The sequence below is a fragment of the Protopterus annectens genome, chromosome 10.part0 (assembly GCF_019279795.1).
Source record: "Protopterus annectens isolate FY-2018-M chromosome 10.part0, PAN1.0, whole genome shotgun sequence".
NCBI lineage: Eukaryota > Metazoa > Chordata > Ceratodontiformes > Protopteridae > Protopterus > Protopterus annectens.
The window spans coordinates 693,227,695-693,254,994 of NC_056744.1; the positions used below are offsets into that span (position 1 = coordinate 693,227,695).

The 27,300-nt window shown below is 38.4% G+C and overlaps 1 protein-coding gene across 2 annotated transcripts in view; it reads right to left on the reverse strand.

The window, feature by feature from the left end:
- Positions 1-20,006, reverse strand: part of LOC122813283 — a 350,783-nt gene extending 330,777 nt beyond the window's left edge. For both annotated transcript variants that reach the window (XM_044085528.1, XM_044085527.1), the window contains exon 1: positions 19,835-20,006. In XM_044085528.1, coding sequence (XP_043941463.1) covers positions 19,835-19,964 — 130 coding nt within the window. In that variant the 5' untranslated portion in view covers positions 19,965-20,006. The remainder of the gene's footprint in view (positions 1-19,834) is intronic.
- Between the last annotated feature and the right edge of the window lie 7,294 nt (positions 20,007-27,300).

Sequence of the window (27,300 nt, forward strand, 5' to 3'; positions counted from 1 at the left end):
ATGTTTTATTAATCAGCAATGTATTCACTGGTCACACTGCTACCTGTCAATTGTCATTGTTATGCTCACTGTATATGTTTTCATAAAAAAAAGAAATAAAAGATTTTGCACAAAAAAAAAAAAAAAAAAAAAAAAAAAAAACATTCAGTACCATCTACTGTGACATACCATACTAACAATTTGAAGAAAAAGAAATGGATGATGTAACATCTGAAATTATTATGCAAGCATGTGCTGCATCCACAATACCAAGCTACATCACAACCACCTCCATTTGGTGGCACATGCTGACTGGGTACCTGGTAGGTTGAATGAACATCTCCAATCTAAATGTCAACCACTCCAGCCTTAACAAAAATTAAGATTGCTACAAGAAAAAAACCCTGAAAATTACCTACTGAACTTGTAACTGTAGTAAAACTGAAATTATTTCAAAGTGGGACAAAGACTACCATTTAGTGGAGGCACCCTGCAGCATTCCCTGAAGGACTGCCTTAGCAAACCTCCCTTAATTTAAAGTGGCAATGTAGTTGGTAATCTCATTAAAATATGGATAGAGAACTATGGGACCTTTGGCACCTGCATCACACATCTCAGAGGAAAGCAACTCTGAGGATCGCTGTGGAAGCAATAGCTCCCGTAGCGAGATAAGCCCTTACTGGGCCATACAATGCACCTTCCCACCTCTTTACAGCAGTGATTAATAACAGCAGATAGCCATCTAAAAAGGTTCGTTTCCCTAAGGAAATATTAAATCTGCAGAGGTCAGCAGAAATAAACATTTTCTTGCAACAGATTTCTGAAACAAAGGACCCTCTGTTGCAAAGGATGCCACGCAATGTTTAAATATTGTATAATACAGCAGAGAGCCTTCAGCAGCTGCAAGCCTAGTTAATACACAACACCATGAGTATCTCAGAATGAGTGACAGATGCAGTGTAGGCAGCTGATTTAATCTGTCACATTAACTACTGAAACACAAAAAAGACCAAAGGTTGTGCACTCATTTTTTCACTGAGACTGAAGCTATCACTGAAACGCAAGATTTTCCAATATATTTTACTCAGCTGACACTTTCCCATAATGATAATTATAATTAATAAAAAAGGCTTCAAAACAAAAAAAGTACAACAAAGCCTTTACTTAGCCAAAGCTTCAAAAACATCATGTAATCCACATGAGACCACAAAACATCAGTTTGGGACAAGAATGCGATATAAAAGAACTTGATCAAGAGGGAGTGTAAAAATATTTGGGAATTGATGAAAGATCAACAATAAAACATGAACAAAATGTGAATAAAACTTAATAAGGAATATTTTAAAAGATGTAAATTAATCATGAAAACAGCATTAATATCTTGGAACAAAATTCAAGCTATAAACCAATTTGCTCTTCCTGTTTTGGACTGACTGACTGGCCCCAAAAGGTGTTGGACAGATTAGACAGGAAAAAAGAAGGATGCTTCATGCTCATCAATTGATTTATAAAAATTAGTGCATACCAAGATTATATATTCCCTGTTTGGAAGGAGGTATGGGCCTCCTTGAATCTGATTACATGTACAGATCTGTAATCGTGGGACTGCATACATATTTGCTGACCTCACAAGACCCAAACATAGTGAAAGTTTTGAAACATGCGAAGAATAAATCTAAGATTACTTCCCTTCTTAGTTAAGCAGCAACATATTGACATCAAGCAAGAATGGAAATCTAAGCAGAAGTAGATAAAAATCAGGCAGCAACTGAATGTGCAAAAAAACAAAAGAAAGACTATAAAGGTGAAGGTTCAGATGAGAAGGCAAGAAATGTGGAAAAATGTATAAATATAGTTGCCAAGTGTAGAAAACTCCTGGAAGAGCCTCATGTTGATCAAGATCGAACACGTGAATGGTTAACGACAGGCGAATTCAAACCAAAAGATGAAAAGTTAATACTGGCAGCCCAAGATAGTGGGATGCGTACACGCTGGTTTACAAAGTCCATTGAGCATGTGAGAGAAACAGACAAATGTAGGTTTTGTAAAACAGAATTGGAAACAGTTGCACACCTTGTTGCTGGCTGTGATATACTAATGACAGAAGGACTGCATACCGAAAGGCATAATAATGCGGCAAGACTGTTGCACTGGGAATTGTGCAAACATTATAATATTGCAGTAGCTGAAAAACACTGGAAACGTGAGCCACCAAGCATCATAGAAAATGATGAAGTCTACATCACATGGGATCATCCATTACCAACACTCCAAAAGACAGATCAAGAAAAACAGATATAGTGGTCCATGAAAAGAAGACAAAAGTAGCATTGATCATTGAAATCGCTACACCCAGTGACTACAGTGTCTTGCGTACAGAGAGACACAGTCATAAAATATCAGGATTTGCAGGCCAAAATGAGAGCAATGTGGAAGAAGGATACCCATACAGTTCCAATAGTAGTAGGAGCAATGGGTCTTATAAAAAAAGAATCTACAATCATATTTAGATATGTTACCGATACATTTAACTGCATAAGAATTGCAGGAGGAGTCATTACTGGGCACATTGCTGGTGCTGCGAAGAGCACTTCTGGCTGACATCAAAGATTGAAACAATACTAATTTCATAAACTTTAATCATATTTTGACTTGGGAATGGGGTCCATTCCCATCATGGTATTAGGAAACCCAAAAGATTTGGAGAAATTAAAAAAAGAGATAGACCACAAGAGTTATAATCTCTGTTCAGTAACTTGAAAGCTCCGATGGTCTGGTGTCTCTCTTTCTCTCCACATTTTTATCACCTTGTGGTTAGAAGAAGACATGAGACAAAGCAACCACTGGTTGTGGGGGAAGGTCTAATAACCACTGCTGAAAAAAAATGGAAGTGCCATAAATCAGTGGTTTTACCCATCAGCATGGATGCGGACGCAAGAATAGGGTGAAATAATATAGCAATAACCCACACCTGGGTGTGGGTAAAGCAGGATTTACCCACGGTTGGCGTGGTTTGGTAAGCCCTCGGGACCAAACAAAGACAACCGTGGGTAAATCCCACATTACCCACACCCAGAAGTGGGTTATTGCTATTATACTATGACATTATTTAAGAAAATAAATAATTATTTTTCTTAAATAATGGCATTGTATAATGCCTCTTTGCTGCCCTTCCGCAGCTGGCTGGTATCCGCGGCAGTTCTGATGTACTGCGCATGCCTACGCAGTACATCAGTGCTGTGGCCAAAAGCAATGGAGAAAGCAAGATCTCCGTTGCTTTTTACTGTTTCTCTATGTTAAATGGGTTTAACATAGCGAGACAGCCTTAAAATAACCAACGGAGATGTCCGTTGATTATTTTAAAGCTGTCTCGCTATGCTAAACCCATTTAACATAGCAAAACAGTAAAAAGCAACGGAGATCTTGCTTTCTCCATTGCTTTAAACCTGTCTCGCTATGTTAAATGGGTTTAACATAGCGAGACAGGTTTAAAAAAAAGCAACGGAGAAAGCAAGATCTCCGTTGCTTTTTACACTATTAAGCTATGTTAAAGGAGTTTAACATAGCGAGACAGCTTTAAAAAAAGCAACGGAGATCTCCGTTGCTTTTTTTAAACCTGTGTCGCTATGTTAAACTCTTTTAACATAGCGAGACAGTGTTTTAAAAGAGACTTATACTAATGGAAAAAGTCCGGGCGACCGGACCTTTTTCCATTAGTATAAGTCGATTTACAACGTGCACGCTGGCCAATCAGCGTGCACGTTTTGGAATATTAATTGGGGGTCATGGTATAATATCAAAACTACCACAGAATAAAGTCAAGTAGACTATGTAAGCAGGACAGGGAGCAACTAAACAGTAAATTCATTAATCCAACACAAAAGGCCACACATACTAGTGGAGTGGACACGGTAAGGTCAGCAACAGGTTACAAAGATTACAAAAGATTACTTGGCTGAATACAAAATATGTGGAGCTACAGACCATGATGTAGCACAGTGAAAATGATGGTGAGATACGTAAAGCGAAAGTGAGAATCATATAAACAGGACAAAAACTGTGGCATGAATAAGGAACTGCAAGGGTAAGGTAATAGTGACAATCAGGGAAAATGAGTGAAAAGGATGACAGCCCACCGCGCAAGTAGTAAAAGTGAGAAGAAAAAAAAAATCTGTGGGGACAGAATGAACCATGGCAGCTACTCACCTCATTCAATAAAAATATGTCAAAAAAGATATAGTAACAGATCTAAAAAGTTAAAAATAAAATGTCTGGCATTACTATGCTTCATTTTAAACACTGATGACAAAGTACAAAGCAGAGGCAAGCAAGTCCACTTCTCCCCCCCTCCTCCTCCAGCAGACTGCTAAAAATCTATTCTTGTGAGATGTTCTAGTACCAAGCAGGCAAAGTAAGGAGAAATGTGGGACTGCTTGGATTTCAACAAGTGTTTTTAATTAAACTGACACACACACACGGTTCCCCTACAAAACATCAGTTGTAATAACACTGAAACTTAAAACACTGAGACCATAACATCGAAAACCCAAAACAATGAAAACTCATAACATTGAATTTCATAACACTGAAAATGTGTAACATCGAGTAGTGTATCATCAAACATGTAAATGTTATAGTTTAATATGTTAATCTTGTGGCACCACTATAAGACTGCAGTTTTTATTTATACAGTTAATATTTATATAGTGTAGGAATTTATACTGTTTATACAGTGTTTATTTTGCCAATCTGCACATGTAATTAGGCCATACAGGTAAGTAATTTAGACATTATGTGTACATTCTGTATGATGATTGCGATACAGTGGGTTAGGAAATTAACTTTTTTCCACTGTACTGCGATCTCGGAGTTGGTATATTTAATTGATGGGGGGTGTGGGGGCAGAGCCCCCCACATGGGGGTGCAGGGGAGCTTGCCCCCCTGCAGAAATGTAGTACAAAGTGTGTTTGTTAGTTTGGTGTTGTTATAGGTGGAGGGGATGTTATTTACATGTGCTTTGCAGTTTTTGATGTTGTGATGCAAAGTTTCAGTGTTCTGAGTTTTCAATGTTGAGAGTTTTCAATGTTATGGCCTCGGTGTTTTGAGATTCGATGTTATGGGAATTAGATGTTTTGAACTAGAACCCCCTTACCCACCCACATACACATACACACACACGGCTGCAGTCTGAGACATCAAGCTCTCATATCAGTGAATGTGTTTTCAGGCTGTAAACAACACTAAAGGATCGCATGCATGAACATTTTTACAATGGAGTTTTTGCTGTCAGTTTTGTATGGGATCATGGTGCAGTGGGTAGCAGAATGTGCCCTTACCCTGCTGTTGTGGAATCTTGGAGCTGGTTGATAAAATTATCAGAAGTGGGGGGGTGCAGGAGGTTTGCCCCTGTAAAACAAAAGACTTAATTTTTGTTGTTTTTGATAATTTCAGATTCAATCTAAAATGATCATTCTTTTGATTGTCAGTATTGTAAATGTTTGAGGTTTGATGATAGACTCATACACGCATATAGATTAAATATTTTCGTTTCTAAAATCAGTGTTTAAGACTTAACTGAGAGCGAAGGCCAAATACTCTTTCCAAAACAAATGAAACAAATGTCATCAAAACGCAAAAAACACCACCTTCTCCATATATACTTAAGAGTGGTTGCAAGAAGTTAAAACGATAGTGGTAGCGGGATGATCAGGCCACAGCAGCTTACGTAATAGGCTCATTCCCATACAGTTCAGCACTTGGCATACTCCCTTGTGTTTCCAAATAGTCTTTGCTTGCATCTGGTGTCATCTAAGTGAAGATAAGTAATTTTTGCTTACAAATTGCACCACTCATAAGTTATTTAAATGCACTTGCAGTTGGTTTCTTGAAATATTTATTGCATTTGAAAACTATAAAGAGCTTTTGCCTTTCACTTTCCTTGCTGTTGGATTGTTTGCCTTGAAATCGGCTTGTAGTGTTGTCTAGCTACTAAGTGAATTTTCTGTTAGCTTTACACATTTGGCTAACGTTTCAGTGTGTTTTCACCTTAAAAAGTCTAGGATTATTTATCTAGTGGCAGAGGTGGTAGCTTGGTCTATCATGGGGTCTATGGCTAACGGTCAAACAGAAATTCCCCGAATGGCTGTTCATCGCACATAGACGATCGAAAGTTCCCTTCATCTAATGGCCATATGATCGTAAATAATTCCATCGAATGATCATAGTTGGCCAACATTGCAATGTGATCTTGGAGTTGGCGGTTAAATGAAGGCAACTTTCAATGGTCTGTGTACGATGAATGACTGTTCGGGGAACACTCATTTGACTGTTAACCACAGACCCCTATCAGAGCTGGGGAAACATACAGAAAAGCACAGAAAGCACTTGTTTTATTGGTCAGAGGGATGGCTTGTCAGTTTACTCTGCTTTCAGTGCCTATACAAATCTGGTGCATTTGCATGCCTCTTGGCTCATTCCCACAGAGATCAGTGATGCTGGCAGACTCAACTGCATATCCAAAGAGATTCTGCTAATGCCATCCACATAATAAGTACTTTCTGCATAAAAATTGCTCTTCTTTAAGTTATTACGTGTACTACTATTGATTTCTCAAATAACTTATTCTGCTTATCTGCATTTAACGACTCTCAGTGTCCTTGCTGTTGCTTTGAAGTCTTTTGTCACTCAGTGTCCTGTCTTGCTTTGAAATTGTCATGTAATGTTGTCTAGCTAGGTGTTCAATTGTTTTCAGTTAGCTTTACGCTTTTGACTAACATCTGTGTGTGTTTTTACATTAAGATGACTGGGGTTATTCTTCAAGTGGCAGTATGCTAGCCTGGTCTATCAGAGTTGGGAAACACACAAGGCGGCTTAGAGTGTACTTGTTTCATTGGTCAGAGGGCTATTTAATCAGTTTATTCTGTTTTGTGTGCCTGTATAAATTTGGTGTATTAATGTCCTGCTGCTGCTCATTGGTGCAGCAGTGACTAGCAGTTCCTTATATAGACACAAGCACCTAGAAACTAAAATTTCCCTATAAAACTACTGCTGAAACTGTACCCAGTAACTCAGCTGGGCATAGAGCAACTACTTTGTATGTTGAGGAGTACTGCCCCATAAATTTAGCCTTACATACAGTTGTCTAGTTTCTAGACCTTAAATCTCCCTAGCTGTCATGCTATTAACATCTCATATATCACAAACTTGTAGCTCACCTAAAAAGGGCCCGACATCATGGACATGCATTTTCCCAATTTTTCTGGGGTCAGTTTGGTAGATACGGCTGTCTTGGGACAATGTAGCAATTGTTTCAAATTCAATGACAGCAACTTAATCCTTAAAGAAACAGATACAGTATACGAGAGATGTACTTACACAATGTCACCAGAGGAAAAATAAATACAAGCACTCTAAACAACAATCAAATTGTAACACACACACACACACACACACACACACACTACACTCAACATACATAGTATACACCAGACACATTTGACCACTACATGCTGAGGTTCTTAAATGTAATTTTCCTAAACCCCAAAGATCTTCCAGACAGTCCAGGAGTAATTATCCTCAGCAAACCCCAAAGCACTCACCATAAAGAACACCCATCACTACACATACACCCCCCCCCCAAGGAGGAGCCTCACTTAAAAAGCCCATAAGGCAAGTCAACACACTAGTTATAGTGAACTTCGTTGTGAGACATACTGATGGCCCGTTCACCAGACTGAACAAGGAGAAAATTATGGTCAGTTGTCTACCAGAAGCCAAGATGCTCCATGTTATACACACACTCAGGTCATTGAACCACAGGTACTAGTATGACTCAGTCATAGTCCATGTGGGTGTAAATGACCCGAGACGTACCTTCCTAGACTATATAAAGACAGACATCATAGCGCTCTTGGACCATGTGTCCCAGGCTGGTATAAGCCTAGCATTGAGCAGCATCCTATCTTCACCAAGGATGATGTCACACAAAGAACAAAAGATGACAGACTTTAATAATTAGCTTAGCTTCAGGTATCATTCTAAGGGGGTACAATTTTGTCAGTACGTGAGGACATTGTCTGCTAATCACATTGCTTTGCCAAGGCTGGTCTGCACCTGTCCCTTCTAGGCTTTCACTACTGGCTAAAATAATACCCCCCCCCCCCAAGACTGCGTTTTTATACAATGTCAAACTGATAAGCCTACCAACATAGCAAATTCAACCCAAGGGAACCTAAAGGTGCTACTGCTCAATGCCAAGGGTTTAAACAAGAAGCTCCACTCCTTCCAAGCTCTCCCTGCAGAATGTGGACATCTGTGCAGTTACAGAGAAGTGGTTTAAAACTGTGGAAAGTAACATGGTAGTGCACAGCTAGACTACCTTCTACACATTTAGACCAGCTACTGCACAGGCAACAACTAAAGACCCCAGTCTCTACAAAACAATCATACCTCCAGGTTAGTCAAACAAGAGAATGAGCTTGAGCTTCTCCATAGGTTCACAGGTGTGTACTAGGCTAACGGCCCTGGAGCCCTTACAAGCCTAGCCCATAGAAGTACCCTGGCATCATGCCGCCCAACATTAGTTCCCAGTGCCTCTATCAAGTAAAAGCACTGGAGTGATCCCCGGGGCGAACTTTTTATTTCCCATCCACTCATCAAGATTTCTCTTGAAGAGGGCCAGTGAGGTGCTCTGCTTGACATGTATGGGAAGTCTATTCCAGAGAATGGGCAGTCTCTGGGTTATGAACACATCCCTGCAGCAAGTTCTGTTGACTGTGGTAATAAGGTTGAGGTCTCTGGAGGGTTTGGTGTGGATAGATTGGGATTTCTTTAGATGAAGCATTTCTAACAGAGCTGGGTCAGACATGGCTTTGTAAGTCAAGCAGCGATTGCCTCTTAGTATACGATATGAGACAGAGAATAGCTGGAATTTTTTGTCTGTCCATGTACGACATTTGTTTAAGGCCTAGGATCCTCTTCGTAAGGTACTTTTGTGGCCTTTCCAGCTGCTGCATGTGTCTAGTGAGGTACATGCCAAATGGGGCATTATACTCTATGATTAGCCTAATGAGGGAAGAGTAGAGAAAGATGATGACTTCTTTCTTCCTGGATGCAAAACCCTTGGTAATGAGATGTGCCACATAGAAGGACTTTCTGACCACAGTGGCAATGTGCTGGTCGAAGGAGAGGTTGCTGTCAGCCTGTGTCCTCAGATCTCGTATAATGCTTCAGTGTTCAGTGGGCTCCAATCAATGTGGTAATTAGTGGAACTAAGTTTTTCCCAAAGGGGATGACGATGCAATTTTTGGCATTAAGCTTAAGGCCATGGTTTAGACACCAGTCATTGGTCTCAGTGAGGCCTTTCTGTAGGATGTCTACATCATTTGGGGAGTTAATAATGGCTACTAGCTTGCAGTCGTCTGCGAACTTGGTCAGCCAGAGTCCCTCTGTGATGGCCTGGACTTCTGAGAAGTAGGTGCCAAACAGAAGAGGCCCCATGATTGATCACTGTGAGACTCCACTCGTGACTGGTCGGCAGTCTGACTTGGAGTCTGCTACTTCCAAGTCCACCATAGGTAAAGTCCCATACCACATCCTAGTACATTATAGGTCATCTCATGAAAAACATAGATCATACTTAGATGTACCAGAAACACTCATCATCCAACTCAATACCATTTTCATGGATGACTTAAATTACCCCTCTGTAAACAGGGAATCTTACAAGACCCCTAACTTGCAGGCCCAGAAATTCTTGGACTTGTAAACATAAACACCCTAAACTAGATTTGTGCTCATAATGTATTTCCTTTTGTTTAAATGTGGAGCTTTTCTCCCCGGGCCTCTGCTGAAAATGGAAATATATCCAGTTGGACTAGCCCGGTCAACAAATGTAAAATAAAATAAAAATAAAATAAAAATAGATAGTCCATATGCCCACTAAGGGTGCAAACATACTTAAACCTGCTACTCACAAATATGGGAGAATGCTGCACCTCCCATCCCAGTGTAGTGTCGTCTCTATAAGGTCAGCCCATAAAATAGTCTACTTTGAAATAAAAATAAATTCTATAATCTCAGCAAACTCTATAACCATTAGGAACTATCACAAGGCAAACAACCTGTCAAACTTTCAAGCTCCTTCACAACACAACAGCCTGTGTGCAACTATTCACCAAAACCCTGCACAATCATGCAAACAGTTACACAGTGACAGCTGTGCCTACTAGAAGTAAACGCCAAACAAACTAAAAAAAATAAAACACACCCTGGTGGGATCAAAACATAAACAGGCTGTTATTAAATCATAGCAAAAATTATAAAGTGCAACACACAGCAGGGAAAAAAAACACTTTCATCAAACAAACAGCTAAGAGGGCATATAAAAGCTACCAAGAAGAATTTTGAGATAGACACCCAATCAGGCAAAGGACAACCAAAGGCTCTCTCCAACTATGTCTGAAACCTCAAAGGTACCATAAAACAGTATGTAGAACTAATTTGGAGTAACATACATGGAGCCAGAAGATATTTTGTTGATATTTTACTTGACGGCGTCACCATTTTGTTTCGCGCAGAAGTGGGCGTGTCAAGAATTGAGTGACAACCCGTTCTGCATATGTAATTAGCCTTCAAGTAATCGCGCGTGCATACATGATGTGAGAATATTAACGTAAATTAAATGAAAATACTTCTTCCAAAACACAAAAGGTTAATGCACTATATACCCTTACTGCAGACAAAATAAACTCTGCCACGACAACCTGCCAAAGCATAAACAACAAAGCATTTATTGAACTGAAATTTTTAAGCACTTTTCGTTTGCCTGATAAGCAAACTTCTTTAGAAACCATATAGTGAATTTAAAATCCGTATAAATAGACTCAGGTGAGCATTTTAACCAATCATGTTACAACATAGCTCACACCTTACTTTACTTAAAGGCATACAGTTAAAAAGTAAATGCTATTATAAAAAATATGTATCATTCTACTAAGATTAAGAATGTTAAACATAAATATAAAAATAAAGCAATCAACCAACTAGCTCATGGATATAACATATACAAATTCCAACTCAATTACTAGCCATAACACTTTGTCAAATAAATATTACTTAAAAGACCATGTAGCTTACAGCACAAAACAACAATTTATCTCCCATTACAGTTCACTCCTAGTAATTCAGCTGTCTCACTTGCTGTAAATAAACTCTGACTGGCTGCCGGACCAGATGCCATGACAAACAGTTAAAACTAATGAAGCACACTAAACGGTAAACAAAATAAACTCTGCCACGACAGACAATGTGTGCATACTGAACACTGAGAGTCTATTTATATGGATTTTAAATTCACTATACTGTTTCTGAAGAGTTTGCTTATCAGGCAAACGAAAAGCGCTTAAAAATTTCAATTCAATAAATACTTTGTTGTCTATACTTTGGCAAGTTGTCGTGGCAGAGTTTATTTTGTTTACCGTTTAGTGTGCTTCATTAATTTAACTGTTTGTCATGGCATCTGGTTTGGCAGCCAGTCAGAGTTTATTTACAGCAAGTGAGACACCTGAATTACTAGGAGTGAACTGTAACGGGACTACTGGTGGTATTGTTTCCGATAATCTCCCAGTGTCTAGCATTTCGTTGGATTCTTTACTTACTAAGATCGAGTCTATTTTTTCGAGACTCGACCGACTTGATGTGAATCAACGCAAATTGCATGACTCATTACCACTTTCAGTTGGTTAAAGGCATCCTTTTTGGTCTCCGGTGAGTATTGGCAACTTGGAGACTACACCAGTCACGAATGTGGCAGCAGTGATTAATCCAGCACCTGTACAACAGAGGCAGCACATAATAGTAGCTGACAAGGTACCGGCAACTTTGGCGATTGGCATACAGCCGGTGCCTGGGAATGAACGAGCGTCTACTAACTCACAAGTCCAAATACCTGGTTCACCACGTCAACCATTACAGAATGTGGTTAATAATAACTTTGGTTTACCATCACTGTCTTCTTGGTTAGCCGATGGCTTTTCGTTTTCTGGAATCTTGACCTCCAGAGACAAGGGACAGTCAGGAAATAGAGGTAAACCACTCCTATTTCTGACTTAGTGACCAAATTGAAAACGTTTCACGGTTATTTAGTTAAACTGAGGAAATTACAATTGGAAATCTCTTACTTCCTTGAATGTTTGTCACAGAAGGTGGTGCCGAAAGGTTTGCGGCGCCACCAATATCCTACTGGTCTTGACATTAATTCAGACTTCCATAAAGAACTATTAGGATTGTTTGACCGTCAGGGCTTTGAGCTTTTGGACCTCATGGTCAAACATTACACTTTATGGGTGGATAATTTATCTAAAACAGTGGCCGAACTTGATAATAGCATTAGATTGGATGTGGACTTTCTTCGATATAAATATGAATACAGCCGAGTGTTTTCCAGCATCGACCAGTATATGTTAAAATTAAAAGCCAACAAAATTAAAAAACTGGATCGAGACTTTAAAGCATACCAACAAGGCACGGCTTATCCTACTCCCTCTGCTGCTCAGGTTTGGCATAAAGGTACAGGTATAAATGGTCAACCATTAGTGAATACTTGTACTAATGTTAATAACAACAGTCAAAACCAGTGGCCGAACCAAACGGCCACTGTTAATGGTGACAATCTTTGGAATACTAACCTCAATGTCTCCAATGGTATTAATGATAATACCAATATTACAGGTCCAGTTGAAGTCCAGAGAAGTGAGAGGTTACAAAATTGCCCTCAGGGGCAAAATAATTTTGGTCAGTATAACCAGAACCAAAATTTTCGGCAAGCCAACCATACCAGTGCCAGGCCGAAACAGCAGAGGAATTCTCAGTCGAACAAATACAAACAGAAATCCAACAAATGCAAGACTTAGTTAATTCTACATACAAAACAAAGACAGGAACGGTGGCAAATATGCAGTCAAGCAAGAAAAATTTATTTTAAGTGCTTTTCGTCAGCCAAAACAACTGACTTCCTCAGAAACAATTACGCTAAGGTGGTAGATTTTATATTACAGCAAACACAATTATAAGTATAGTTAGCAGCATATTAAAACTGAATACCCTTAAGAGGTGAATCAATATAAATATGCTGTGGTTATAACAGCATATATGTTTTTATGTATTTAAAATACGCTGTGTTTACAATCAATTATATTAGGCAGGTTTACACTATTTTTTAATTTCTTTAATACCTAGGTGTCTCATTTTAACTATACTTATAATTGTGTTTGCTGTTTAGTATTCAACATAGCTAGCTATACTGTTTAACAGCTTTTACTTTTTTATGATATAAATTGGCATTGTTTTTTTAACTTGATGAATGCAATTCGTATTTGTCTATTGAATTTATGTATATATAATGAACTTTTTACTGATTGTAATTGTTTCTGAGGAAGTCAGTTGTTGGGGCTGACGAAAAGCGCTTAAAATAATTTTTTCTTGCTTGACTGCATATTTGCCACCATTCCTGTCTTTGTTTTATTAGTTGTTTTGCCTGTTTGTTCGACTTAATTCTACATACAACCAGGTTGAAGTATCGTCTAACTTAACTGTTTATAGTGACCCAAATGTGACTGATCCATGTTTAAAATTAGGGTCACTTGATAAGGATCAACCTGTCTTTATCACTAGTCCGGTGTTGACTGACTCCGGTGATTTTGTTGGCTCTGTTATTGTAACCAACAAGACAGGGGATTTTAATGTTTATAATTTTTCTTCTGTTGTTATTACTCCTGACATTGTGGATTTTTTGGCTAAAGGACATACCTATGTTCCAGCACAAGAACTTGACTTGGTTAAAACCATCATAGACATCAAAACTTTTACTAGGAAGTTGAACTTTAATCTAATGATGAGTGACACTATGAATGAGTCATGTACTGACAAATTTTATATATCCAGTACATTTAACCCCCCACTACACCCGGTGTTACAAATTTTTGAGCAAATGTGTGAATTGGATATCAGACAAGCCATCATGCAAGTAGGGTCGAACACCAATACTTAGAATATATTAAGTCACAAGACATTCGTATATGTAAACCTGACAAAGGCGAGGGTCTAGTCATTTTTGATAACACCGATTACCAGGAACGTATGGTGGCATTGCTGGATAATTATGCTTATGAACTGAGCTCACGCTCAGAAGCTAATAAAGCATATGGTGTAATAAAAAACTGTATTGAGGACATGTTTATAGATGGTAGGTTAGAACAAAATATCTATGATTACATGTCAACATCATATCCAAGGTACCCATACCTATTTGGAATTCCAAAGATTCACAAAAATGTAAATCCACCTATGAGACCCCTTGTTGATGGCCGTGGTTCACCAACTTATCCCTGCGCTAAGGTGGTAGATTTTATATTACAGAAATACTTGACATATGAGGACCAAATTTGTAAGGACTCATGGTCCTTTTTAAAGAAAATTGACAGTCTACAGTACAATGAAAATTATACTTTTCTCACAGTAGACGTGAAAGTCCTTTACACTTGTATACCACATGACTTGGGGATTGAGTGGGTAGGTTTAATGCTTAAGAAAAATGGAGCCCCTACTTTTGAAATTTCCCTGGTGACTGAATTACTTGATCTTATACTTTCAAATAACTTCTTCATGTTAGGGAATGACTTCTATTTACAAAATGTGGGGGTCGCTATGGGCTCACCTTGTGGGGCGAGCATAGCGAACCTAGTTATGGCTTACTGGGAATTGGAATTTGTGTTTAAAAACGTTAGTCTTAGCGATCGCATAGTTTACTATACACGTTACCTAGACGATATATTTATTCTATTAAACGGTGACCTAGAGGCTAGTAAAAATGTGCTTGAACAATTCAACCAGTCAACCCAATTCTTGCAATTTACATCTACATTTGATACAGAAGCAATAGCCTATTTAGACATTTGGCTAGCCAAAAATAAAGAACTGGGTTGTTTTGTAGCTAAGATCCATAGGAAGAGTTCATATTCCAGTACATTCCTACATTTTTCAAGTTGTCACCCCTATCATCAGAAGCGGTCAGTCATCAAGGGACAGTTAGTATGGGCTTCACGCATAGTTAGTCAGGAAGAAAAATTCATAGATGAATGCTATTTCTTGAAAAGCATGTTTTTACATCGTGGTTACCCAGAGACCCTGTTAGATAGTTTAATTGATGAGGTTAAACATAAGAGAACCATCTGTATGTATAAACCTATTTTAGGCGTTAAATATATAACGCCTGAACAGATTGGGTTATTAAATACATTGACTACAGACAATAATAGTAATCACACTCCTGTAATTACTAAAGATTTTCGTACAAGTTTCATTACTACATACACTTTACACAGTCAATTTTGTACTGACATCATCCGGAAAAATTGGGAATTGTTTAAAACGAATCCCAATATTTACAGTAAAATGGGTGATTTTCCTAGCGTAATCTTTAGGAAAAGTAAGAACTTAAAGAAACTGTTAGAACAACAACGTCGCAGTTACCCCAGAATTACAGGGATGCACAAATGTCAAAGTTGTAACTTTTACAAATTTGTAGAAGTAGCAAACTTTTTTACTATTAATAGGTTACAATTTAGAATAAAATTAAGGTTCAACTGTAATTCTAGAATGGTTGTTTATTTGGCTAGGTGCCAATGTTGTCCTGCATTTTATATACGCAAAACGGAGCGTAGGCTCCGTGAAAGAATTTTTGAACATCAATACGCTATAAGTAGAAAGAAACTAGATAATGCCCTAGCCAAACACATCCAGGCAAATAGTGAACACAGATTTAAGTTTTTGGATATTGGCCAGGTATATCAGGACATTAGGGGTGGTCCCATGCCTTTGCAGTTTGAAGAACTTGAGTTAGCTTGGCAAATTAAGCTGAACGCATATAATTTTCCAGGTTTAAATGAAACCTGTAATATCAGCAGTATTTTGAAATTAAAATGTCTGCAGAGATGACTGAGTGGTTATACACTCTCAGTGTTCAGTATGCACACATTGTCTGTGCATGTACAATAAGAGATAAATTGTTGTTTTGTGCTGTAAGCTACATGGTCTTTTAAGTAATATTTATTTGACAAAGCGTTATGGCTAGTAATTGAGTTGTAATTTGTATATGTTATATCCATGAGGAAGTTGGTTGATTGCTTTATTTTTATATTTATGTTTAACATTCTTAATCTTGGTAGAATGATACATATTTTTTATAATAGCATTTACTTTTTAACTGTATGCCTTTAAGTAAAGTACGGTGTGAGCTATGTTGTAACAGGATTGGTTAAAATGCTCACCTGAGTCTATTTATACGGATTTTAAATTGACTATACTGTTTCTGAAGAAGTTTGCTTATCAGGCAAACGAAAAGCGCTTAAAAATTTCATTTCAATAAATGCTTTGTTGTTTACACTTTGGCAAGTTGTCGTGGCAGAGCTTATTTTGTTTACCGTTTAGTGTGCTTCATTAGTTTATCTCTTACTGTAGACGATAGAAGCAGAAACATAAAGTGAATATTTCAAGCAACATCCAGCAAGATGGGCAAACGGTAGCACTAGAAGGATACAACATGAGCTATTTTTTGCTGTTTTTGCCGTTTGCCCATCTGGCTGGATGTCGCTAGAAATATTCACTTTATGTTTATTTAATGTTTATAATTTAGTTTAGTATAAAAAAGTTTAATTTGCCTTCAAGTAATTGTACGTGCTAACGCTATAAAAGTATGCATCAGCATGTGCCTAACTATACATACATGATGTGAGAATATTAACGTAAACACAAAAAGTTAATGCACTATAAACCCTTACTGTAGACGATAGAAGCACAAACAGGTAGGGTCATACACCACCCCAGTTTGTAATAGCCTGCTTCTTGGAGTATGCCAAATCGATAATTGCAGCCTCACACAGGCTTATGTACCAAAAACAATGTATCACACCTTAACTTTAACGTCATTTAACCTTTAATGTAATGTAAAATGTAACATTAACAGTTCACCCTGACAGCAGCCGAATATAGTTAATAAAGTATGTTATTTTCCTATAAAATGTAACATTGTAATATTGGGAATTACTGATGTTGGTAACGTTTTACTGTTTTATTTATTGTTATATTACATGTCAGTGCTCTTGTTTTCACATCTGATGGTACATTCGGAGGGAATGCATATTCATGAAGGACATATCACGGGGGTGGGTTTTGGGCGGGGCTTGCTACTGCACATCTGGCGAGGTCCTCAAGTAAAATATCGCTGATATTTCAAACCTTCTGGCTGACAAATTCAACACAAACTTTACCCCGCCTCTCTCCTGTCCACCCCTGAGGTAATACCAATAAACATGTTCCCTAGTGATAGTTGGGAGGGATATGTCCTGGGCGCACTGACTAAGGTCAAGAACACTGACTAAGGCCAAGAACACAGCAATAATGGGCCTTAATAATATCCCAGCATACCTCCTGGATAGCCAGAAACATGACCTATCAGGACCACAGGAGTCATTATTTAACCATAGCCACCAGACAGATTTTGTGCCACGCAAATGGATGACTGTAACAGTCATCCCTCTGTACAAGGGAGGTCCACTAGTGGACCCTGGGAACCACAGACCCCTAAATCTAACCAGTCTCTTAAACAAAGCCATGGAAAGAATCATCATGGAAATGATTGATGGCAATGAAAACTTCCAGACACTGTATCAAACACAGTTTGGTTTCATCAAGGCATAATCTGCCTACTTAAATGTACTTAAACTGGTTGACTTCTCTGAAAAGGTCACCAAGGCAGTAGACAAGGGCAAAACTGTGTATACTGCCTACCTGGACCTCGATAAGCCATTTGATACGATACCCAATTTGGGCATTGTAAAAAAAAAAAATCTAATGGAATTGGACGTTAGCCCTTAAGTTACATGATGGATAGCCAGACAGCTTACAGAGAAGATACCCACAAAGTTAGATAGGGGAACCATCTCCACAAAAAGACCAGTTACTAGCTCTATGTGGGGTCCACTCCTTTTTGGCATCTACGTCTAGGAAGTCAAGGTCAATGTCAAGGGCCTCTTGGCTGACCAAGTCTGAAAATGATTGCAAACAAGGAGCAGTCAGAATCCTTCCAAAGACACTAGCATCCTACAGTAAAGGCTAAAACAGACAAATGACTGGTGCCAAAGTCATGATTTAGAAGTCAGTGCCAAGAAATGTGCAATATTACCTTGTGGGAAGTTGGTTGCACTAGGAAACTACCTCACTGATAACACACACCTAACAGCAGACCCAGTAATCAGGGATTTAGGGACACATGTACATAGCAGACTGGCTTTTGACTGACTTGTGGGTACTAAGGAAATCATCTATGTTGCACAACACATATGCAAGGGCATCCGGGTCCAAGGCGGTCATCGTTCCTCTGTATTTGGCCCTCATAAGATGCATCAGAGTACAATGTTCCCATTGATATGTTTCTGGCTAGGTACATGCAGCAATTGGAATACAGCACATTAATTACGTGTCCTACACAAATCATCTCAAAGACTTATCTTTACAATCTGTATTGTAGAGACTATTAAGAGGTGATTTGTGCCTGGCATACAAGGCATCCTTACATCCCACTCTGTTGGAACTTCTGAATATTTGTAAAAACCAGCAGCATTAGAAGTACTCAATCTAGAGACTTAAACCTTCCTTGCAACATAAACAGGATATGTTGGAAGGCCATGTTTGTGCCTCAGAGAATTCCCATTCACTGGAACAGGCTTCCCATCCATGTGAAGTAAGCTCTTCCCCAACCTTATTCAAGCATAACCTGGACCAGGGGATGGGAAATTGGAAATTCACCCTGATCTAGCACCTATGTCTCTAATGGAAAGAGGCAGCCTAAAAATCATGTGCCATATCCTACATATAACTTACATATACCCCTTAAAATAACATCTGAGGCACAAAACGTGCAGGACACATATGGTATGCATGGCTAGGCTTATAAAGACGCCATTGGTAGTTAGCCTAGTACATACCTATGAGGGAAGACAACTATTACATTTGAGCGCTCCAATAATGTACACTCACAGCGACTGGGTATCCCATTCATAGCTCTCATCCTTCCATCTTCAAAGTGTAGAACACTTACAAGCAGCTTACTAACAACTTCAACAAGAAGCTCAAAGGATGGTTAAAAAGTGTTACTTTATACTTAAAAATGTTATTTGGATTAACTAATATGATTGACTATTACCTACCATGGATATTATTTTTTCTAACAACGAACGTGTGTCACACCTTTTCGATGTGCAGTAGCGAGGAACATGATTTTTTAAGACTCAGAATGAGGAAAGTTCCTCATAATGTGATACACTTGAGAGGTACCGTATAACGCTTATCCCTTACGTAAATGTTAGCAAATAAAAATACGCTATACTGGAGCTCTCCTAATATTTACAGTAAAATGCGTTCAGACAGGCAACCACTTTATGTTACACCCCACAGATTAAGCTGTTTATCTCTCTACGGTCTCGATTTTGACTAAAAATCTTGCTATCTTCCTCATAAAATTTATCATGTTATGACATGAGGATTAACCTCATGGTTGACACTTCAGATCTGTTATGTTATACAAATTATTTTATTATACCTACTTTCTAAGTGGCATAACAATTTTAGATAAAATGCCTATGATTACAGTAACTTCGTCCTCAGTTGTTTTCATTTGATATTTCATTATTAACTTAAAAAAGTACAGCCAGGTGTACAGGCTTATAGGTCCGGCATATATTCTTCATAAATTAGTATCAGAGGAAAACAACGACAAGCGACTGTGAGAAATACTAATTACCATCTTTCTGTTTTTGTAGCCAGAGTCTATTCAGTTTTCCATATTGTTTTTCGTGGTTCCTTGCCATTATATCAAATGCAACAACAAAAAAAAAAAACGCGACACTATAACTCAAATCTCTCAAATTCATAAAAATATTATAGAACCGTCTCCCAGAACAGTGTATAACTGCTCGTACCATCAGCCAATTGAAGTGCAGACCTAATACACCTCCTACGTATTAGCGGGATAAAGGATTGGCTATTTAGCTTGTTGTACGTAATAACCGGAACTAGGTCGAAGTTTACAGAGGAGGAAGTATTTTGTAGAGTTAGGTATTGTCTAGGTCGAAGTTTACAGAAGAATTATTTTGTAGAGTTAGGTATTGTGAAAGGTTATACGTTATTATACATAAAAGATGACAAGTTAGATAAGTTTATATTTTGAGAAAGAACAACTGTTTGTGTCACGATTCGCAATTATATAACTACAGCTCTCAATCGACAATCCCCAAAACATGGAACAAATTGGTAAAATGTAAAACACACACAGCTTCCTAACAGTTTCAACAAAGAAGCTCACTTGAAGGTTAAATGTGTAGTTTTACACGTGTAAAACTTTCTTTTGATGAATTAATATGATTCAGAATTGTTTACTATGGATAGAAAAGATGTGCATGACAAATTACATCTTGTAGGGAGCACTACTGAATGCCAATGGCTTAAATAACAAAGTTTCTGAACTTGAGAACTCCCATACTCTTGAAGATATCACTCTTTGTGTAGCAAATGCCTCGTGTTTACTGACAGTCTGCTTTTTCTAATACGTTGGGGGTCCACATGTGGGAGATGCATCCATTTATCTAAATTGGAGACTAGTTTCTCCATCACACCCATAATCTGTAATCATTACCACAGTTAACACTGCATTACCCCATCACAACATCACTCCCATATATACTGAGCCTAAGCCTCTTTGCGTGTCTAAACATCCTTCTAGCTTACTGCAACAACCAAGCCAAAGTGCTGTTTCCACACCTATGCCTACCATTTCTGGGAGTCTCCTGTACTGCAAACCTGTATCCTATTATTTTTCTGGTCCCACAAAAATGCAGCACATCCCTGGAATGTGGTAGTCATTGATGATTCCATTAAGATACTCAGGTACAGCACTCATGAGGTTGGCAAAGGACAGGATGACAACTGCCTCTTTGGTGTCAGAAGAAGAAATTTCACTAGGACCATTAGGTCCATGCAGTGCCCCAGATACAAACTTGTAGATGGCAGTATTGGGGTGAGCGGTCTTAGGCATTTCAATTTGGAAGAATTGTGGCGAGAAATTGTTGAGCTTTGATCATTTCTTCAAAGAAGGCAAAGTCCTGGTATTGAGCAGCATTCTACCTTTACTAAGAATGATGCTTAAAGTTAGTCATAAAATAATTGCCTTCAGTAAGCTCATAAATTGAAGTCATGTGAGGAGGGATCCAGTGGGTGTTTGCATGGGATGAAATGGTCAAGATATCCTTCTGCTTTACCAGAGATGGCCTGCACCTGTCATCCTATAGTTTTCACATACTGAGTAAAACTTTTGCTGATCCCATAATGCCTTTGTAGGCAAAGTTCACTTGGTGTGCATCCTAGCATAGCAAAATTCAGTCTTGATAATATAAATGTAGCACTACCAAATACCAGAGGTTTAAATAGCAAGGTATCTGAACTTGTGGACTCCCTTACTCTTGAAGATTTGTGTGATTACAGAAAACTGGCTCCAGTGTAGTAATAGCAGTCTGCAGTAGTGTAGCAAGGGTGGGACAAGAGGAGCAACTGCCCCAGGTGCAAAGTGTTGAGGGAGCGCCATCAGCCAATTCTGATCTTCTTTAATGCAGTACCAGCTTTTAAAAGATGGTATTGCATTTGGAGTCAACCCTGTGCACTGTAGTGCTTTGTGCCTGATCTAAACTGTAGCAAGCAGTTTAAAAAACTCTATTTTTTGTTTTTTTTACTAAAACATGACAGCTATAGCACTCTATGCAGTCAGGATATAAACTAGCAACTGCTTCCTACATTTGTAGCAAACATTTTGCTACAGTTTAGAATAAGACATTTTTTAAAATAAAATATGGTGAAGAAGGGTCAGGGCTGGGCTCAGGAATGGAGTGGGGGGTCAAGGAAACATGTCATGCATATGGCCATCTGTTTGGTGTGCCATTAGAAGGAACACCCTTTTTTTGCTCTTCAGTGGAAGACTGGGGAAGCTGTGGATCTAACCATAACCCAATCACTACAATTTAGTATAGTGAAGTGCTTTTTTTCCTGTGTTTTTCAATGGAATTGCTGGTGGTGGAGCTAACTGTAATAATACAGTACAGTGTTTTTTATTCTCTTCACTTGAAGAGCTGAGGGGGTGGGGTGCTGGTTCATGGTACTGGCACAGGACACTGGTCGAGGCAGCTACACTTCTGGTATTCTGTCTATCCCAGGGTAGAATGCCTATCATGCATTCTGATGGGAGTATACATTTTTATTTACAATCCACTGTTTCTTGCAAAATTCTTCATAAAGTGCTGGTAGTGCTCAGATAATAGATTAACATATTACAGCCAATTATACAACCACTTCTATGGCCCATTCAAAAAATTTAGAGAATATTAATCAGTGAAAACAGTTAACCATCAAACAAAATACCTTTGTTATGGCTGACTTTAACTATCCACCCATAAACTGGCTTAAGTACTCTGCCAACAAATACGCCCAGAAATTTCTGGACTTCATAACTATTAATATACTTGACCAAATTGTCTCCTTACTCACAGAGATGTTAGTCTTCCAGATTTTGTCCACTTGCCCCAACAGCACCACACCACTTGTTATACCCTTCCTAGTAAAATTTAACCTTCTCACTGAAAACCTGCTTCACAGCCCTAATAACGCCTTTTCTTTCCTTGATTACTCCAAAATCATTTACTTGATATTTGCTGATCTTATTGGTAATCCCAAATTCAAAAATGGTATGGTTACACAGCAAACTGTGTACCTGAGGCTGCTGCCTGTGTCTATGAATTTTATGCTGGCCTGCATACCCTTACTACAGCTGCTGCAGAACAATGATTTATGAGAAGACCACTCCAGTAGTCTTTGTTAAAATATCTGCTTGCTGTCAAGTTGGAATATTAGTAGCACAATGAGCACCACAACAGTAGGCATGGCTTTTACCATGCTTTTACTGGGCTCATAGTTAAGCAATTATATAATTTCAGTGAAATGTTCTGAATTATACACATAGCACAACATGATATTAGTTTTGCATTTTGCTACAGGAACAGAGCCTACCCATTCAAATGCATGATAGGCCATGATACATTCTGCTCATGCTTAGGCAGCTCCATTGCAACTATGCATTAGTTTGTTTTGCAAGTAAGGCAGTGGCCTATAGAGGTGCAATGGCATATCAGTGCCATGTTTTACAGTGCATTGACATGCTACTATACCATACATATTTTGGGAGAGGCGTGCTACCATGTATGATGGATGCACATCTGACACCCCCCAAATGTCTGTTTTGGCCATGCTGCTGCACCTTGGCAATGGACAAAATTGCATTTCCATGCTGCTCATTGATGTACATCATGTGATTCCCACAATATGGATCAATATGATTCAGTGAGCATTTCCTTCGTGGTATCAACCTGGCAAGTGGCTATAGATTCTGGAAGGGATGAATTTGGGGGTCTTCCACTTGGTGCAGCAATGAGACAAATATCTTTCCCCACCTGCTGCATGTACACCACTGGAGTGCTTACTGTGGGACATGTGAAGGCCTTAAGTACAAGGTAAAAAACCTAGCACTGTCTTCCTAGGGTACAGATCACTCACTTTATGAACACTTCTAGAGTCAGTGCAGAGAACTGAAGAGGTGCCACCCTCACCTTCTCCACCAATGAGAAGAAGAGGTTAGGGAGAGAGACTCTGACTACTTTAGTATGTATAACTACCTGTTAATTGGTGTTACAAATTTAGCCCTTACTGTACATTTATAAGCAGTTATTGATGTTCATGGATATGCTGAGATTGTGTTTTTTTTTCTGCCTGTTTCATGTCTTTCAGCACCTGATAGGATTTGGGAGAATAGACTGACCTGCTAGAGGAGGCAAACATGCCTCCGGTCCAGGAGTATGCATACTGAATTGTTTTCATACTTGTATATTTCTGCCTTAACTGCTTAGGAGCCCAGGCTCAGTGCTGCTAATTAACTAACCATTATTTTTAGGTTTGCTTTGGTTTATGTGATGTATAACTTGTAAATGAACTATAACTTTGCTACTGTCTTTACTACTGACAGGTATTCCTGACAGTGCCTTTATACCAGGACATATATAAGCCTGAAGAACTGCTATTCAATTAATTTCACACTGCTCTCTTTTCAAAATTATATCACCTCCTGGTATATTAGCCTATAAAACTCCTGGATTAAATGGAATTTCCCACTCAAGACAGCCCTTAAAGGACATAGACTAAGAAGTAAAAATACGATTGGTTGTTATTAGGGCAAGTTCATTTAAGATTATTTGACTGGCTTTTTTTGACGAGTAAATAGAAAATTGAGATCTGCCCTTAAGGAGCATACATCAACAAGACAAATATAACTGGCTGTTTTATACATATATATATATATATATATGTATATATATATATATATATATATATATATATATATATATATATATATGTATATATATATATATATATATATATATATATATATATGTATATATATATATATATATATATATGTATATGTATATGTATATATATATATATATATATATATATATATATATATGCATATATATCAGTGTTGCCTGTAACTTAAGGCTATGTTTAATTAGCAGTTTAAGCATTTTGAGTCCTGTATTGTTATAGAACTTCACCAAATCTTTATAAATGGTGTCAGCAAAACTGATGTCATTAGGGAATTTGTATACACATAAGCCTAAAAGAATTTTAAGATCAATACAATAGTGTAAGCATAAGTTATCATACTCCAGTGATTTAAGTTTAACAAGTTTCCTCTTTAGATCAAAAAGTAGGGACTTACAGTTAACGTACAGACAACTGATCCCACAGTCAGAGAATTCTGGTTCACACACTCACCATTCACAAACGGACTAATGTAGAGGGAAAAAAATTAAACAATATGTACGTTTCTGTAGAAGGGCCTGAGTATGTGATTAAGAGCATGTGCAAAGGGAAGAAAGAGAACTGGACATTTGTAAAAACTAAATGTGCTGTGTCCTTTTAGGTATAATTTTATGTCTCGGAAGTATTGACCTTATTTGTGGATACAGTTACTGAAAAAGTAATGATAAGCATATTTTTCTTCTCAAACCAAACTGCTGACAGTTGGAATTTATCTGATAAACATGTTTTCAGGAAGTTAGATATTCTGCCTATGATCCCAATCACAGGGGAACTGGTATGGTCCAGTATGAAGATATGTACAAAGCTAATTGGTCAATTGTCCAAATCTGCCTAGCCTAGCAACAAGATCTTATTGTATGTGAAACTATATGTTTTGAAACTTATTCAAAGTTTATTGGTTAGTATTACATTCCTTTGTCTAACTGCTGACAATGCATACTAAAGATATAGAAGCTAGTGCTGTTTATGCTTTGGGGAGACTCTGTTCCTGAAACTCTCTCCCACATGCATGTGTGAAATAAAGATTTTTGGACTGCTGCCAAGAGACTGGACTCAATTATTTACCACCTTAACAGCTGGTGCCGTGACTCTGCTTTTCAGACTATGGGAGCTGTGGCCACAGACAAATGGATAATTTAAGGGCCCTAAGCAGATTTTTCTGCTGAGTTTTTGCCTGTGGGACTAGTTCAAAACTGCACATTTTATTCTGTTCCTCTCTTGGCAGAATTTGTAGCTGACAGTGTAATAAGGTAAGTGCTAAAGTTACTTGTTCTTACAAAACTGAGTATGCATGACTGTGGGTTTATCTGTGTAGAGTGATAGTGGGTTTATCAAGCTACTTATTTTTGTATGTGAGTGGGTTTTCTTTTACATTTTTCAATAGTATCCAAGACTTCTTGGCAAACTCGTAAAAATGGGTGTGAGTGTGGGAAATTTTGTTAAAGAGCCTGAAAAAGGTACTCCCGTAGGACAAATGTTTAAAAGTATTCACCTGAAAGTTGTATGTATGTTCATTTGTGGGAAAGATTGATGAAATATGATGGTAAATTAATGTTTCCAGAAAAAGGTAGTTTTGATAAAAAGATATTAAATAACTTGCATAAAAGACTTACAGAAAAAAGGTAGAAAAATCCCTTTGGGCTGCTGGTCAGCCTTTAATTCCTGGATGCAGGAATCTAAAGAGAGAAAGACAGTCAGTTGTTAGGAGTCTGAAAGATAATACGGAAAAGCTAACCACCCAGCTGCAATCAGCCACTAAAATAGTTAGTGAACTCCACCAGCAGACTAACTCTGCTGCCCTTTACCCATTATGAGAATTGGAGAAATTAAAGGTCACTCAAACAGGCAAAGAGGAATCATCTAACAATGATTTTCAGTTTCCTCCACCACCACCACCAGTACATTTCCCACATCTCCTTCGGCACCTCCCATAAGCCTGTTTCAGCACCCTCCTTCCTATTCACCAGATACGACAACCCCTCACCTGCCTGTTTCCTTGAAAAAACAAAAACATACAGAAAAGCGTAAAGCACAGACTGCAACTTCTGAGGCGACCCCTGCCTCTGCTCCCAGTAGATCATGAGACCCTTATATTAGCCCTGTTACATGGGGAAACAACTTGAGACAGCGAGAATGAGTCTCGCAGTGCAGAATTCATTTACCTAGAAATCAGAGAGTACATCAGATGCCCCTAGTACTGGGTAAAAAGGAAGAATATTATGGGCCAGACATGTTTAACCCGGATGAAACAATCCCTTCCTCTCATTCATCCTCAGAAGACAGTAATTCTTAAGATGACAGCCCCGAGTGTCCCTTATGTCCACTACGGCAGGTCCCAAATCCAGACTTTGGGACTGTAGCAGGAGCTAACCAAACCATGCAAGTGGTTAGGGCATGGTTGGCTGTAGATTTTCAAGCAATAGAGCAGTCATTACCTCCTATTAGACAAAATCCTGCAAAGTTTGCTAAAGTTTTAGCTGGCCATGTTAAACTTGAAAAACTCAACCATCGAAGAAATCAGAGCAGTACTCGAATATGTTCTACCCCTGACCTCCTGAAGCGTGTCTGGGAACATGCAGGTGTACCTCCCCAAATACCACAACACACCAACCAAGAAATTTCAGACAGATGGGAAAAAATATTATAAGCCATTACGGTTGTGTGTCCACCAGTGCCAAATTAGTCTAAAATTAAGGCTGTTACACAGAGGGAGGGGGAGACTATTGATGCATACTTAAAATGTATGACTGATGCCTTTGAAGCCTACTCTGGTTACTTTGAAGTAACAGA